The 15,097-nt window shown below is 42.5% G+C and overlaps 1 protein-coding gene across 13 annotated transcripts in view; it reads left to right on the top strand.

Moving 5' to 3' along the window:
- JARID2 (jumonji and AT-rich interaction domain containing 2) overlaps nt 1–15,097 on the top strand; it is a 266,545-nt gene that overhangs the window by 210,608 nt on the left and 40,840 nt on the right. For all 13 annotated transcript variants that reach the window (XM_036257239.1, XM_036257247.1, XM_036257237.1 and 10 more), the window contains one exon: nt 5,759–5,935. In XM_036257239.1, the coding sequence (XP_036113132.1) occupies nt 5,759–5,935 (177 nt within the window). The remainder of the gene's footprint in view (nt 1–5,758; nt 5,936–15,097) is intronic.

Raw genomic sequence — 15,097 nt, 5'->3', positions numbered from 1 at the left:
AAGTAAACTGAGTGTCATGAGATAAGCAAGCCTGACTGCAGAGCCGGTGCTTTATCCTATTTTGGGGTTCCACGCAGAGTCCTCCTCAGTGGTTGGCATCTTTTTTTGACATAGGCACAGAGAAAGGAATTGCAAACCCAGGATAGGCTTCAGTGCACAGGCAGCCCCTTCTCCTGCAAAGAATAGGCGTTCTCTTTGTGTTTGCCCTTGGGCTGTTCCCCATGTCCTGCTGCATGTGTTCCTGGTGGTGTCAGAAATGACTTTAGCTGAACATTGTAAAGTTTTGTTGTGATTTTCACCATTACCTTTTCTTTAAGGCAAGTGATATAAACTTTCTTTTACAATGGAGACAAGGCATGTGAGTCATAAATGGGAATTACTTTAAAGAAAATAGAAGCCTGTGCTTATCTGGATATGACAAATAATGTTTGGGTGTATGGAAGTGGGTGAAGTTTGGGAAGTCCTGTGGCAAATTGTCCTTTCCTTGTAAGCTGTCAGGGTCAACCTGGAAGAGGTGGGGAGATGCCATCCTAGTGTGACAGCTGTCCGGCAGCCAGCCTGTCAGGTACTGTTTGCAGAATGCACAGGGTGCGTGGAGACGTCTGGTCTGTGTGAGTCCCTGGTGCCTGCGGCAGTGCCTGGCACATACAGGGAGGGCTGGATTCATGAAGTCGGGCAGTTGTTGCAACTGCTTTTTTCTGTGGCTCTCTAGTTTTCAATGGATGGAGCCCTCCTCTCCTAACTTAGGAAGTCAATTAATATGTTTCTCTCCCCCTACCCAACCTTCCCAGTTCACTTTAAAGTCTTGTTTTTCAGTTTACTGTGATAGTAGGGCTCATTACTTCTCACTCTCTTTGTGTACCCTAAAGATCAGTCATGAAAATGCCAACTCATTGGGCCCTCCCAGAGTTTATGAGGTCAAGCTCCAGAACTTGACTCCCCAGCCAAATGACAATGTGCCAGGGAGTCCCTTTAGGGTCTTTACAAAATAGAGCTGAGCTATGTTTAGCTTGTAAGATAATGAACTGGTTCAGGGAGGGAAGATAATGGGAAGGAGGGTTGTATGTGTACATGATTCATGGAGAAGAATCAAATTTTATAGAAACCACAGCGCAAATTAGAGAAAGCAAGCTTTTGGATTAAGATGATTTCTGTTGTGGTTGTAACATACCACAGTTTGATTTTTGTCCAGATGAAAACATTTGGTTTTCACTTCAGTAAATATTGTGGAGACATTGCCAGCTAATTCTGAAAAGTATGAAATACGGTTTTGGCAAAGCGCAGACGCGTTCTTCACTCCCGATTCTACTTATCTGATCCAAGTTCAGATTTTTTTTTTCACATTTGCTAATGCACTTGAATAATCAGGAGAGAAAAATCTGCCTGTAATTTTAATAGAAAACTATATATACTAGATACACTTTTATAATTTACTGGATAAGGAACACCCCCCGCAATCCTGAACCCTGTGAAGATACTCACCTTTCACTGGTGACTTCTCTAAATCTACAGTTTGTAAAGGAAACATATCAGGTAATTCTGTGTGTCAGCCTCTGTTGCTGTCATGAATAGGGCTTGCACCTGAGTTCATTCTCAACAGGGAGAGTCTATCCTGAGAACACCAGGGTGAGGTTCAAAATGAGGCCTGCCCTTGTTTTCAGTCTTTGCTGGTATTTTGCAGCAGGTGGTAGCTGAGCTCTCCTGTCAAAAGGGAAGGTCTCTTTTTAGGAAGCATTTTCAAGTTGTGGATCACCTCTGTTCCAGTTCTCTAGTTCTCTTGCTTTCTCGTAACTACATTCTCGTTTTCCTGAATGCTGAACCCATAATGAGCTTTTCAAATGTTTGCCTCATCTGACATTAGGAGGAAATAAATTTTCTAGAGATGAAGTTTACCTCTTATGTTCCAGGATCTGTAAGTTGCAAACAATTTTTAATGAAAAACACACACACTTCGATTTTCTGATACTAAATATGAATTTAAGTTTCTGTTGACTTGGCATCAATATGATTATGTAATTAATATACCCTAAATGACCCATTCTGTAGTGAGGAATGTGGGATAATTTTTGCCAGTGATAAATAGCCCAGACTTCTGTGTCCTGTTAGGGTCTTAGAATATCCTTTCCATCACTCCTGTGTGCGTTGAGCACATCCCTCTTCCTCTTCTAAACTTATTTGTAAATTAGATGATTGAGCTCTTAGCTAGAAAGAAATGAATACATTCCATATGAATGTCATAACTAGGTTTGGATTCTCAGTTGCTTTTTGTTTTATATATTTGAAGCTGTTATATAGTTATTTTCTAGGTATTAGCATATAATAGTCAATGTTTCTCTGTCGCCTTGATTAAGAAATATGAGCGGATCTAAATGGTTTTGTCTCAAGGAGGAGGAGAGATACTGCTTTTGCAGGGCTGTGTGTTTGCCTGGCCTGGGCTGCTAGCTTGGCCTCTCCATTACTTTGCAAGTGTATGTGCCCGTGGGGTCGTAGAGGGTTTACAGTTGCTACCTGGTTACAGAGCTTTGGCGTCTCTTCTACTTGCTTTAGTTCGATTATAGGTTTGAGGGGCTCATTCAAGTGCTGGAGGCCTATTTCTTGTGCAGAGAAGCTAACAGTTCATGAGGCTGCTCCTGGTAGGCAGGCTATGGGTTGGCAGTGGCTTCTGAATGAAATGAAACCTGGAAGGAGAGTTAACCATACTCAGAAGAGTGGCACTTGCCAGAGGGAAGAATGGGTCCCAGCCTAATATTTTGAACTAAGGACTATTAGTAGTCAACTCACCTCCCCACCTGAAGTTCATTGTTACTGAGCAGTGATCTTTCTCCTCCGCTTATCCCTTCTCCCAGGAGTTTTCCTCCTTCCCTGTATCATACTAGCCTTTCTACTTCTCATCTGCTTTAAGAACCCTTCATTACTGTTTTTTTTGGTTGGTGCTTTACCTTTAGGTCCAGTCCAACATGTTCATCACCTGAATAGAACCCAAATCACCTGTTAGTGAAAGGCAGTTGGGGTTCTGTCCCTTGGAGCCCCATACTTAGAAGAAATTGTGTCCTTTCTGACTGCAGAGCCAGTTCCATCAGAGGACTTTGTCTTCTGAGTTTCTGTCAAAGAGCGACTCCCTCAAAGTCCCTTCTGTTCTTTAGTGGTCATCTGTCTCCTTTAACCTTCCTAATATGAGTCTCTTACTTTCTTTTAGAGTACCTAGCTGTTTGCTTCAATTTATTTACGTTTACTGAGAAGCTGGTAAAACAGATCTATTTAGAAGATTAGTTGTTTTCTGCTTTTGTTGAAGAAATGACCCTGTACACTTTCTTTAGGATATTACCGAAACTTGGATGCTGAACTGTGCTTCTAGACGTTTTTCTCCTCCGTTTTAGTTCTTTGGAACATAAACTTAATGTTCCCCTGTCCTCTCCAAATCTTGTTCGGGCTCGTGCGGGAGGCAAGCAATTGATGTGTCTCTCATGTTGATGTTTCTCTCTATCTCTCCCTCCGTCCCTCCCTCCCACTCTATCTGAAGATAAATGGAAATATATCCTTGGGTGAAGATTTAAAATATATATATATCCTAAACAGATCCTGTAAAGGAAAGTTATTTCCTTGTTTCTTTCTCAGGTGTTCTAGGTGGACTTTACCTGATTCTCTTGGGACAGGATATTTTTTATGAGTTTTACTTTTCCCTATTTTCACATCACTCCTAAATGACCCCAGTTGCAGAATTTAGTGCATTTTCTGCGGAGGGGAGAAAGAAGAAGGCTGGAGGGATAATGGCTTTCTTCCTGAAAGACATGCCAAAACCCTGCTTCCCTCCCATAGATGGCAGTCGGTGGCAGGGGTGACTGCAGGGTCTGCACAGAAACCTGCTCGCTCTTTTTTTTTTTAAGGTCCTCACCTGAGGACACTTTTCCATATTTTGTTCAGATAGAGTAGGAGGGAGGGAGGGAGGGAGGGAGGGGGAGAGAGAGAAAGATTGACGTGAAAGGGACACATCGAGTGGTTGCCACCCGCACGACCCAACCAGAGCCAGGGATAAACTGCAACCAAGGTACGTGCCCTTAGCGGGAACCGAACCCCAGTCTCTCTGGATCGCAGGCCGATGCTCTTAACAGCTGAGCCAAACCCGCCAGGGTGAACGAAACCTGCTCTTTTGATGCTGACCCAGCTTTCTGATTTCAGTCACTAGTTAGTGTGTTTGAGGTCAAGTGTAGGGAGGCTCTTCTTCAGAAGAAATTAGACGTGGATGTTTTGATCTGGAATGAATTTGAAGAGATTATGTAACCTATCCCCGGTCATTTTACTGCAGAGAGAAATGTAACTGCTGAGTTCATAACTTCCAAGTGTTGAAGTTCCCACTGTCTGATAGCATGTAACATGTATTGCTTATGTTATGTTACATGCTAAGATGAGTTGCAGCCTATGGTTAAATTTCTTTCTTTTTTTTTTTTTAATTCAAATCTCCTTTTGAGTAAATGACAAAAGTTCTCCTGCTTTTTCTTAAGCACCTGTAAAGTTAGATTTAGGAAAGACAGCCCCAGCAGTGTTGGTATATTACCCGTGAGCGTCCTGCCTAACGCTCTGATTAGGAAGCTGGGACGGTGACGTCTCCCCTTTTCCTAGTCATCCTCAGTCTTATATTAATTGTAATACCACTTAGAACAAGAATGAACAAGTTGTCCCAGTGGGAATATGGCTAGATAATTCCTTTCTAACTCTTATTTGATTAAATGATTTCCACCAAAGTCTGTCCATTTTAAGAACCTTTCCTCTGTTGAAAACCTGTCTGTAATTGGACGTGATCAAAAGGGAGGGCGAAGAACCAAATCACTGTAAATGTCTTCTGTCAGACTGGATCCAATTCTGTCATCCACTGAGGTGTGTTTTTTTTTGTGTTTTTTTTTTTGCCACATATATCCCCTTGGAGTTTCATCTCCACCAGTGGTGAGCCCCTCATAACTTTGGAGGTTTTGCATATTGGAAGGTCATGACTGACGGTGAAAAGTGAAGGGGACTGACGGTGTGTGTTCTGCTGCATTTCTGCAGATAGTATTTGGTTTGCCGTTGGAGTGCTCACTCAGTGCCATCTCCTTGGATCATGTAGTTCTGAACTGGACAGGAATGGTTTCAACTTAAGACTGCATTGTGAGATCTCCATTTGGGAGGTTACTTATATCTTTATTGATGTGACCATATGTTAGTTCATTTACAGTAAAGTGGGCAAGAGAGGAAATGAATTTCACATATTTATTACTTCTTTTGCCAGTTGGTATTAGCTTTCCCAGAAATATTTTATGAGAAAGAAGATTAAAGTTGTTGTGGGCAATAACCCAGAATAGTCTCATGTGCTTAACACTGTGGAGATATATATATATATATATATATATATATATATATATATATATATATATAAATAAATATATAATTATTATTGATTTTTTTTTTCTCTTGCTCATGTCAGTCTTTGGTGGTCTTTCCCCCACCCCTGAACTCTTCAGATGACCTAAAAAATTTTTGCTTTGTTATGTTTGGTGGACAGTATCATCCTCCTGCTGAGGAAGTTTTGCTTGATATCTGTCAAAAGGACATGGAGGATATTTCGGGGGTGTGGGATTTGAAAAATAAGTAAAAAGTGCAGTAGAGATTAATATTTGGTTTTGTCTGCTCAGTCATGTGGGTTTAGGTTTGAAACTTAATAGATGTCTATTTGAAGTGCTCCTTCTGGAAGCCTGTGTTGATGAACACTCTTTCTTAAACCTCCCAGGTTCTCCTGCGCTGCCCAACAGCATGGTGTATTTTGGAAGCTCTCAGGATGAGGAGGATGTCGAGGAGGAAGATGATGAGACAGAAGACGTCAAAACAGCCACCAACAATGCTTCATCTTCATGCCAGTCAACCCCCAGGAAAGGAAAAACCCACAAGCACGTCCACAATGGGCACGGTGGGTTCAGTATTGATTTTGAGTAAAAAGCCCCACAAAACATAAAATCCCAGCCGATGTGATTCAGTTAATTGTGTGTCATCCTGCGCACCAAGAGGTTGCCAGTTTGATTCCAAGTCAGGGCACATGCCCGGCTGCAGGCTCGATTCCTGATAGGGAGTATGCAGGAGGCAGACATCAATGTTTCTGTCTGTTTTTCTCCCCTCTTCTCTTTCTAAAATATATCTATAGATAGAGATAGAGATAGATATTTAAAGATAAAGTCCAAAGAGCTGGAACAGTTCATCTGTTGAGAAGCTGAAGATGAAAGCAGGCTGATAGCTTGTTAAGAGCAAAGAGATTAGTATAACAGTACAATCAAGTCTACTAGGTAACTAGATTGTCAAGGTGAGGATAGATACTGTTATGTTGTGGAGATGATGATAAATTCCATAAGAGCTGCAGGTACTAGGCATCAGAAGAGATTCTGTCTAATCACGGGGTGTTAAGATTTCATGAAGAAAGTTTTGTGATCAACTTACTGTGATTTCAGCAGATGGAGCTCTAGTGTAGAAAAGAAACCATCATTCAGCATATGAAATCAGGTAAATGCATATATATTATGAACTAGGCTGACTTTTTCCTGGAGTACTATAGTAGAGGAGGAGAGGAGGAAGATAAAAGGCTGGATCTCAGAGAGAGGGAACTATGTAAGTTGACTCGAGTGGAAAGTGCCCAGTGGTGGTTCAACAAGGAAGTGACTTAATTAGAGATGTGTTCTGAACAGATTAGGCTGACCTTGATTATGAGGATTAGGTAAAGGGAAGTGACTCGAAGAAGAGGAAACACATTGGAAGGCTGCCATTGTAGGCAATCGCCTGTTGAGGGATAACAAGGGACTAAAAGTTGGTCATGGTAATATAAATCATGGGGGTATCAGTACAAAAATGAGGAGGTACAGATAGAAGGATGGGGTTGGTGTTGAGGATTTGATGAAGAGCAAAATTAGCATGGAGTGTGGGAAAGAAAGTAAGGAAAGCAGAGCGAAGCGATGACAGTGGGGTAGGGAGATCTTGAGACTGTTTTCTCCCACGCTCCTCCCAGGCTCCTCCCAGGTGCTCTGCTAGACTCTGCGTTTCCCACGAGACTCAGAAGTCGGTCCCTCTGTGTGCTTGGCAGAAAGTCAGTGCTGTTGGTAGTGATGAGGCAAAGGAGCGCGTCTCATTGTTTTCACTCCACGGCTGTGCACTGAGCTGTCTTTCTGGACTCTGGGAAATAGAGGTTCCAGACAAGCATAGCTTAGACATGATGGGAGTCTGTCTGCCTCTCATTGTTGTTGGACTTTTCTACTTTGTCAATTTAATGGTTGTTCATCTGTCCCACTTCTGGCTTAGGACTGTGTTTAGGTAGTCCATACACATGGTAAAGATGTGAACTACGTTATAAGGGCTTAAAGTTTAGTTGGGGCTATGGGGTTAATCATCCCAGAGCATAATACAAAATGGTCATTTATTAACCTTTCAGGAAAAAGTTTTATTTTGTTATTTTGAGAGAGAAACAATTGATTTGTTCTACTTATTTATGTATTTATTGGTTGGTTTCTGTAAACAAATTCTTTTTAAAGAATAGTTTATTGATTTATAGTGAGGGTGAGGGAGAGAGAAACATCTGGCTGCTTCCTGCATGCCCCCTACTGGGGATCGAGCCCCAAACCCAAGCATGTGCCTTTGACTGACTGGGAACTAAACCAGCAACTTCCTGGTTCACAGGATGACGCTCAACCAACTGAGCCACACCAGCGAGGGTGGTTGATTCTTGTATGTGCCCTGGCCAGGGATCAAACTGCAACCTTGGTGTATGGGAACGATGCTCTAACCATCTGAGCTTCCCAGCCAGGGCCAGGAAAACATTTCTGTTTTTTTTTTTAAATCTGCAATGTGGTCATCAGAAAATCTAGATAGTTGAAAGAGCTGCATATGTGTGTGGAAATACAGGCACAGGTGTAGAGATGACCTGTGAAATTACACATAACTTGTGGAATGGTAGCACATTGACACAGTATAGGGGTGTAGTTCAGGGTAACTGGGAACCAGAATAGCGTTGATAACATATGTCCTAGACAGGAGGAAGAACTCAAATGTAGAGCATTGGGAGGTGGTACTGATTTTAGATGTGGCAATAAGATGAAACAGATCAGGTTCAGATGATTCCTCCAGCAACGAGGTTCAGTCTGAAGTAAAAGGAGAGAAGACGAGAATCCAAGGATTTCAGCCAGGAAAGAGCAGATAAGAGGCTGGACTTGAGGTCATACAGTGATTCAGATGAGTGTAAGAGCATTTTGAAGCAAAAATGGTCAGCTTTCACAACTGCTTGGAGAGGCGGGTTGAAGGTGATCTCAGGAATCAGGGAGGGGTTTGATTTGGGGTTGTTAGGAACTTCATTATCTGTTGAGTTTGGAGTGACGGTGAAAGGCAGAACCACAGAGAACAGACTGGGAGTTTATTATTGCGGAGTTGCTGGTTGAAGCAGTCAGAATGCATGAACTTCCTGAGATAGAATGAAGCAGGAAGGAGCCTTGTAGGGATTTAAAAAAATTCTTGGGCAGGTATTTAATCTTACAGTTTTACATTTGGTTTAATATGAATCATGAGTAAATATGAACAAAACATGAAGTTAGACTCATATCGGTTAGTATCCATGTATCCATGTGATAGACGGATACTCACGAATACTGTATCAGAATGGGTGTGTGAGATACTGCTTCTCATTCTCTGACTGGTTGGGTCGGGAATCCCTAGTTGTGTTAATCAGGTGAGTCGATTCCCTTTGTGCTCGCAGTCGCGCTTAGGTCCCCCTTGTACAGCTTATTAGAGTTTGCTGATTGACTAGACCATTTTCTCCTAGATTCAACTTCCATTTTCAAACATTACCATCTTCTGTGTGCGTGGATAATATTATCTTTACTTCTTTCTTGACATGAGCTGCAGGGTAATGATGTGAAGGGGCAGTGCGTACCTGGAAGCACGGTATAGGGATTATGTGAAGGGGGTGGGATGAGGGTCAAGGAATTGACCGAGTGCTCATCTCAGGGAAGAGGATAGCTTTGCAGTGACTCTGTCATTGTCAGACATACACAACAAATGCTGGCAGCAGTTCCCATGGCAGCTAGAAGTTGTCTTTCCTGCTTTGCTTTTGCTGAGACCCATTTCTTTGTCCGTGTGGAGCAGAACTCCTTGAAATTCCTTGTAATGGGTACCCATGAATTTTAACAGGGGATGTTTGTTTAAATGTGATATGTGACAACAATGAAAGAGATACTCCTTTAGATGGTTCACTTGTGATAGAAAGTTCTTGTGGGAGTACACAAGGTGTTTACCTAGTCTTTTGACCTGGCTTTGGACCAGTGCTTTTTATCTTTAAAGAAAGTGGAAAGATGGTAGGTGAATTTGTACATGAGAATCATGTTAGACCCCAGGCTTACCCAGGACCTGTTCTAGCCAACTCTCTGTTCTCTCTGAGGTTCAAGGGAGGCCTTCTTCTTGTTTAGAAAACTGAACCTTTGTCCCAGTTTCTGAGAGCACCTGCTGAGCTCCAAGCTTGATTAGGTTTGAAGGCACTGATGCCCAGTTGCCTCCTAATGAACAGTGGCTGGCCTCAGAGGGCACCAAAGCCATGCCGTGCCGGTGAGAGCTGGATTTGCCCCTCTCCAGAATGTGTTAGAGGGCCCAGCGTATGACACCTGCTACCATCAGGTGACCCCTGATGCCCTTGTCCTGCATCCTGTACTTTTCCTACCCCTCACCCATCATTCTTTGGTTTTAGAGGGCACCTGATGAGCATCAGCACTGTTCTTGAGTTAAAATGAGTTCTCTGCCAGTGCAGAAAGAATAGGTGGGGCAGTCTGTGAGAGACCAGGGCTCTGTCCTGCCCAGTTTTCCATTTTCTTTTTATTTCTGACTTGGGGGTGTACAAGTGTTAAAATTAAAATACATTTTCTAACAAGAATAACCTGGATGAGGACATAATAATTGTGTAGTTAAGCAGGGCCTCAGACTTGTTGACTTTTGTCACACAAGAAAGTGGAGAGCGAGCTGCTTTCTCAGGCTTCTCTGTGGTGGGATTTCTCCTGGTGCGTTTCCCCACTTTGTTTTTAGGGATGTTGAATTGTGTCAGGAAGTTTAGCAACACCAGCATCTTCCTTCAGGAGGATCACCCTCACTGAAACGTGGGGAAAGAAATGCACAGAAAACAAAATATGGAAAACTTAACATTATTCCTGGGGCAGCTTTGGCCAGATACTCTGATTGGACCACACGTCCAGGAGAACGGTTGTATTTAGGCTGTGTAAACGTGAAGAAACTGGAAACCAAACTGCCGATGGTGTCCCACTTTATCTTGTGTGTCCCCAAAACTTGAAGCTGAGTGAAGCATTGGGTTCCCTTCAGAGCAGGAGCCCGGCACAGACCCTGCCAGCTCACCGTGAGCTCGGTGCTGCAGTCATGCCTGGCGGGGCCTGTCTGGGCAGCACCCTCTTCCTTGCAGTGAGAGCACTCACCCAGTCGTCTCCTGCAAGAGCCTGTCCCCAGGCAGATGCTGCATTTCACAGACGTGACACAGGATTCTAACGTTCTCATTTACAATCCACTGAGCATCCTGATGGAAATGGGCTTGTATATTAAAATTCATAATCTGAAGTGACAGGGACATCATGAGCCGGGCTTTAAACCTTGGGTTCACACTTAAGTGTTACAATAACAATGCCCCCAGCAACTTTTGTTTCAGTAGCTCTTCAGAGTTTCAGAGTTTTCGAAATACTCTTTTAATATATAGAACCTCAAATGATCCTAATGGTAGAGCCCTTATGGGAGGAAATCACTATCTGGAAACAAAACTACACAATCAAAATACTGCTCTGTGGGTATTGGTGTTGGAAGTTGATATTCGAAATGGCTTAGTTTTTGAAAAGTTCTCATAGTTGGTTATTTCTTTTCAGTAGGATAAGTGAGGTAGACCAGAGGAATTAATACATTTGTTTGGAATGAATTTGGCTTTGTTTTTTCCTCAGTATTGTCATTGTGGTGAAGCATTCGTCATCCTTTGCAGAGAGAACTTGGTGAAAGTTCATTGCTCACATTAGCCACGTATTGTATATTTTTCAAATGCTTTTCTGCACTTATGAAAAATAGAATAGCAGAGACCATTGTTCCTTTGTGTGCTCATCTCTTTCTGAACAGGGACATTTCTCAGAAGACTTTTTAAACAACATGTCATTGGACTCCCAGCTGGAATGATTTAATTGCTTTTGGATTCACACTGGGGGCATGTTGCATGAGGGCCAAAAAGCAATCATTTGGACTGAGTTTACCACATTTCTGCACTGTGGTTGCTGCCGAGGTGCATCTAGGCTCCTTCGTCTGGGTGGCAAAGGGCGGGTGTGCAGGGCCAGGGTCCCACCATAGCTCTGTGCAAATGAGGAGATGCTCTCTAGCTGACAGATGCTTTTTTTCTTCAATTGGCATTTTCATGCACTAGCCTCTTTACTTTTTTTTAACCTCTGGCAGCTCCTTTTTAATTATAATTTATTTATTATCTATTTATTTTTCTTCAGAGGCAAGTAAATTTTATTTATTTATTTATTTATTTATTTATTTATTTATTTATGTTTGTTTATCCTTACCTGAGGACATTTTTCAATTGATTTTTTTTTTTTAAAGATGGAGAGGGAGACAGACAGTGGGGGTAGAGAGAGAGAGAAACATTGATGTGAGAGAGACACGATAGATTGCCTCTTGAATGACCCTGACTGGGGCTGGGGATCGAACCTGCAACCCAGGTATGTGCCCTTGACTGGGAATCGAACCTGAGACCCTTTGATCCCGAAGGCTAACACTGTAACCACTGAACCACATTGGCCAGGGCACAAGTGAATATTTTAAAAAGTTGGAATATGGGCTAGTAGTTTGTTTTTAAGAGGAACAGTCCATGGAGAATCAGGTTACAAAGTATTTGTTCCTAACTGTCCATCTCATCCACACATGGGGCCACATAGTCACAGCTGCAACCTCGGTCAACCTTTCTGTGGTTTAATTTTCTTACTTTAAAGAAGAGATAATACGAGCCTTTTCAAATGAGTCAATGTTTGTTAGAACAGTGCGTGCTGGTTGAGAGTGTCTCGTTGACTATTATCATTAACACCACATGTGATTGAAAAGATTGGGAGGCCCAGAACAACCTTGAAATTGATAAAAGAATCCTTGAAGGTTAGTGTGTTTAAATGCCTGACACAGTGAGGGCTGAGAGATGACTGTTACCACTGTGAGTGTGTGACATTGTTGACCTTACCAGACCAAGCTGTTTCAAGTGTGGTCGAAGGACCCTCGTAACAGCTGTCCATTGGGACAATCTACCTGTCCCCATTTCTGCTTATTTTCCTTAAGCATTTGTTCTACTGATCCAAGTAGGCTCTTTGGGACATACACACACCCCAGTAGGCCAGTGCCCCTCAGAATTTAGTGTATGGGCATCTCTTTTGTAGTGAGATGCTGTGCAGATTTCAGTGATGGACTAAGTGATGTGTGCCCCTGGTGGTGAAAGAGAAGCTCCTGGCTCACATACGTCTTCCTAACCAGGTGTCATTAGGCCAGTTATTCAGCCCCTTTAGGCCTCAGTTTCCATTTCTGGAAAATGATAACACCAGCTTTTTCCGTTAGGGTTAGAGCTGGGGGGGTGGGGGGGGGATGGGAAGTGGCCGCTAATGGCCACAGCATTTCATTTTGAGGTGATGAAAACGTTTTAAATTTATAGGATGGTGATGGTTGGACAGTTCTGTGAGTATGCAGAAACCTGTCGGGCAGTATACTTTAATTGGGCGAATTACATGATGTGTGCATTACAGTTTATTAGAGATAAACAAGAATCTGTTAGGACTAAATGAGTAACATGCATAGTGCCTACACTTGGCGAGTTCCCAGAGAGGGGCGCTGCCTCCTCTCCTGTCACTGGGCCCATGCCCATGACTCTTTATTCTAAAGAACTATAATACCCTGCAGGTGTGAAGAAATTAGTATCATGTGTTAGAATCCTAGAATCTTGAATCAGTTTTGTTGTACATAGTTGGCTGGGATATGTTTATATCATACACATTGTAAATTAAATTGCTGAGTTGTTCACCTAACTGCTCAATATTTAATATTTTCAGTTAAATTGATCTAGCCTGGCTTACGGGAATCATTTGTCACTTGGGAAGTTGTGTTGTTTCCAGAGACTGTACAGTGTGTTCATGGAATTTTTGAAAGTTATGTTTCCTGGCTGGAGGGTGGGAGGAAGTGTATGTGATAGAATAGTGGGACCCTGATATTTATTTGGGGAACCTGGAAAACAGTCCTACCCTGGCCTGTTTGGCTCAACGGACCAGTGAGTCGAGAGTTCAGTTCCAGTCAAGGGCATGTATCTGGGTTGCGGTTTGTCCCTGGCCCTGATCGGGGGTTGTGCTGGAGGCAAGCAGTTGATGTGTCCCTCTCACATCAATGTTTCTCTCTCCCTTTTCTCTCCCTCTGTCTCCCTCCCTCCCACTCTATTTGAAGATGAATAGAAAAGTGTCCTCAGGTAAGGATTAAAATAAATAAGTAAAAAAGAAAACAGTCTTTATTACAATGCAAATATTTCTGTAGTTTTTCTGTAAAAGACTTTTATTCTGAAAATGACCAATTCTTCTTGTGTAATTGACCATGTGTATATGGGATGCTTTCCAATTTAACACGTTTTCAAGGTGTCCCTCTTCAAGTGTGCTGTGAACAGTCACAGTCCTTGTTCAAGTCCAAAGGTGGGCCAAAGCCATTTACTTCAGATGTGTTGGCCATCCCCTTGAGTACAGGGTTTTATGAAACCCCAGACTGCAGAACACTTTATTCACTTGTCCTTCAGGAGTTAATGCATGTCCCCTCTGCATATAACCCCTTGTTCTGTGCTCTTTGTCTTGTTTCTGAGAGTGATAAAGCAGGAGATCCCTCTGCCCACTGCCTGCCATCCCCAAAGGCCATTTACCCAGATGCCCCCGCCCAGCACTTTGGAAAATGCAAATGCCTTATAGCCAACTTGATGTGAGCACCAGCCGCAGGACTAGTCACCAGCTATCAGTCTCATCCTTTCCCTCAGCTCCTTTGGGGGCCAAGTGGGCCAAGAAACCATTTTTCAGTGACAAAAACCATTCATCCTGATTTATGTTCTTTCTGTTGCCCTGACCTTTATATTCTCATAAAGATCATATGCCCGTTTAAACTTGAGTATCAGAAGTTATTAAGAACATGTGTAAGAAACATGTTTAAATGCCAATTCTATCCAATGCTGGTAGTTATTTTACATCATTGCACAAAATGAATTCACAATTTTAGACCTGGGGCCAGTGGCAACCAAATTTTGAGTTAAGGAAAAAAAAAAAAACAGTTTATGACATACAAAATTTAAGTTCTTGCATAGAAAAGAAAATTCAATTAAAAATTTTTTTAATAGATTTATTTCCTGTTTTATGTATAACCAAAGAGCTAGGATTTCACTGTGTAGGAATTCAAGAGAGGTTTTGGATTTGCAAATGCCATGTGAACCAGTAGAACAGGCATATGATGCTGGAGTCAGGGATGCTTGGTCTCATGCATTTCTGCTTGAGGTTGGTGCCCAGAGTGGGTGGACTGTGCTGCGAGATCATAAGGGGCATTCTGCTGTCTTAACCGAGTCCTGCTGCCTCCCCTGCTTTACATGTGGTAGCTGCTTTAGTGGAGCTGTGTTCGCCCAGGGCAAACTGGGTTACAGCACTCTCACAGGCTGCATTAAAATCCTTTGGAACTGCTGGCACAGGTTGGCAGACATTCCATTGTTTTCAGACAATAGTGACTCAAAGTTGAACTGGCTCCAGGGAGCAAGTGCGGCTTTTGTACAGTAACACGGGTTTAATGCCAGCCAATTGATGGAGTCTGTCTTCCCCAAGTCGGGACGCCTTGTAATGACATGAAGCTTACATTTAAATATCTGGCTCAAGATCAGAAACTTGGCGGGCTTCTCTTTTCCTTTCTGTAACACATTCTTCTTTATTTACAATGATTCTTTTTTTGTCCCTTTGATTTGTTTTGGGGGTGGGACTGGGAGCACATCTTATTTTATGTAATTTTGGGGTTAGTCCTGTCCTCCGGC

The sequence above is a fragment of the Molossus molossus genome, unplaced genomic scaffold, assembly GCF_014108415.1.
Source record: "Molossus molossus isolate mMolMol1 unplaced genomic scaffold, mMolMol1.p scaffold_m16_p_12, whole genome shotgun sequence".
NCBI lineage: Eukaryota > Metazoa > Chordata > Mammalia > Chiroptera > Molossidae > Molossus > Molossus molossus.
The sequence above is the reverse complement of the archived record's forward strand: the minus strand, read 5'-3'. Positions and strand labels throughout refer to the sequence as shown.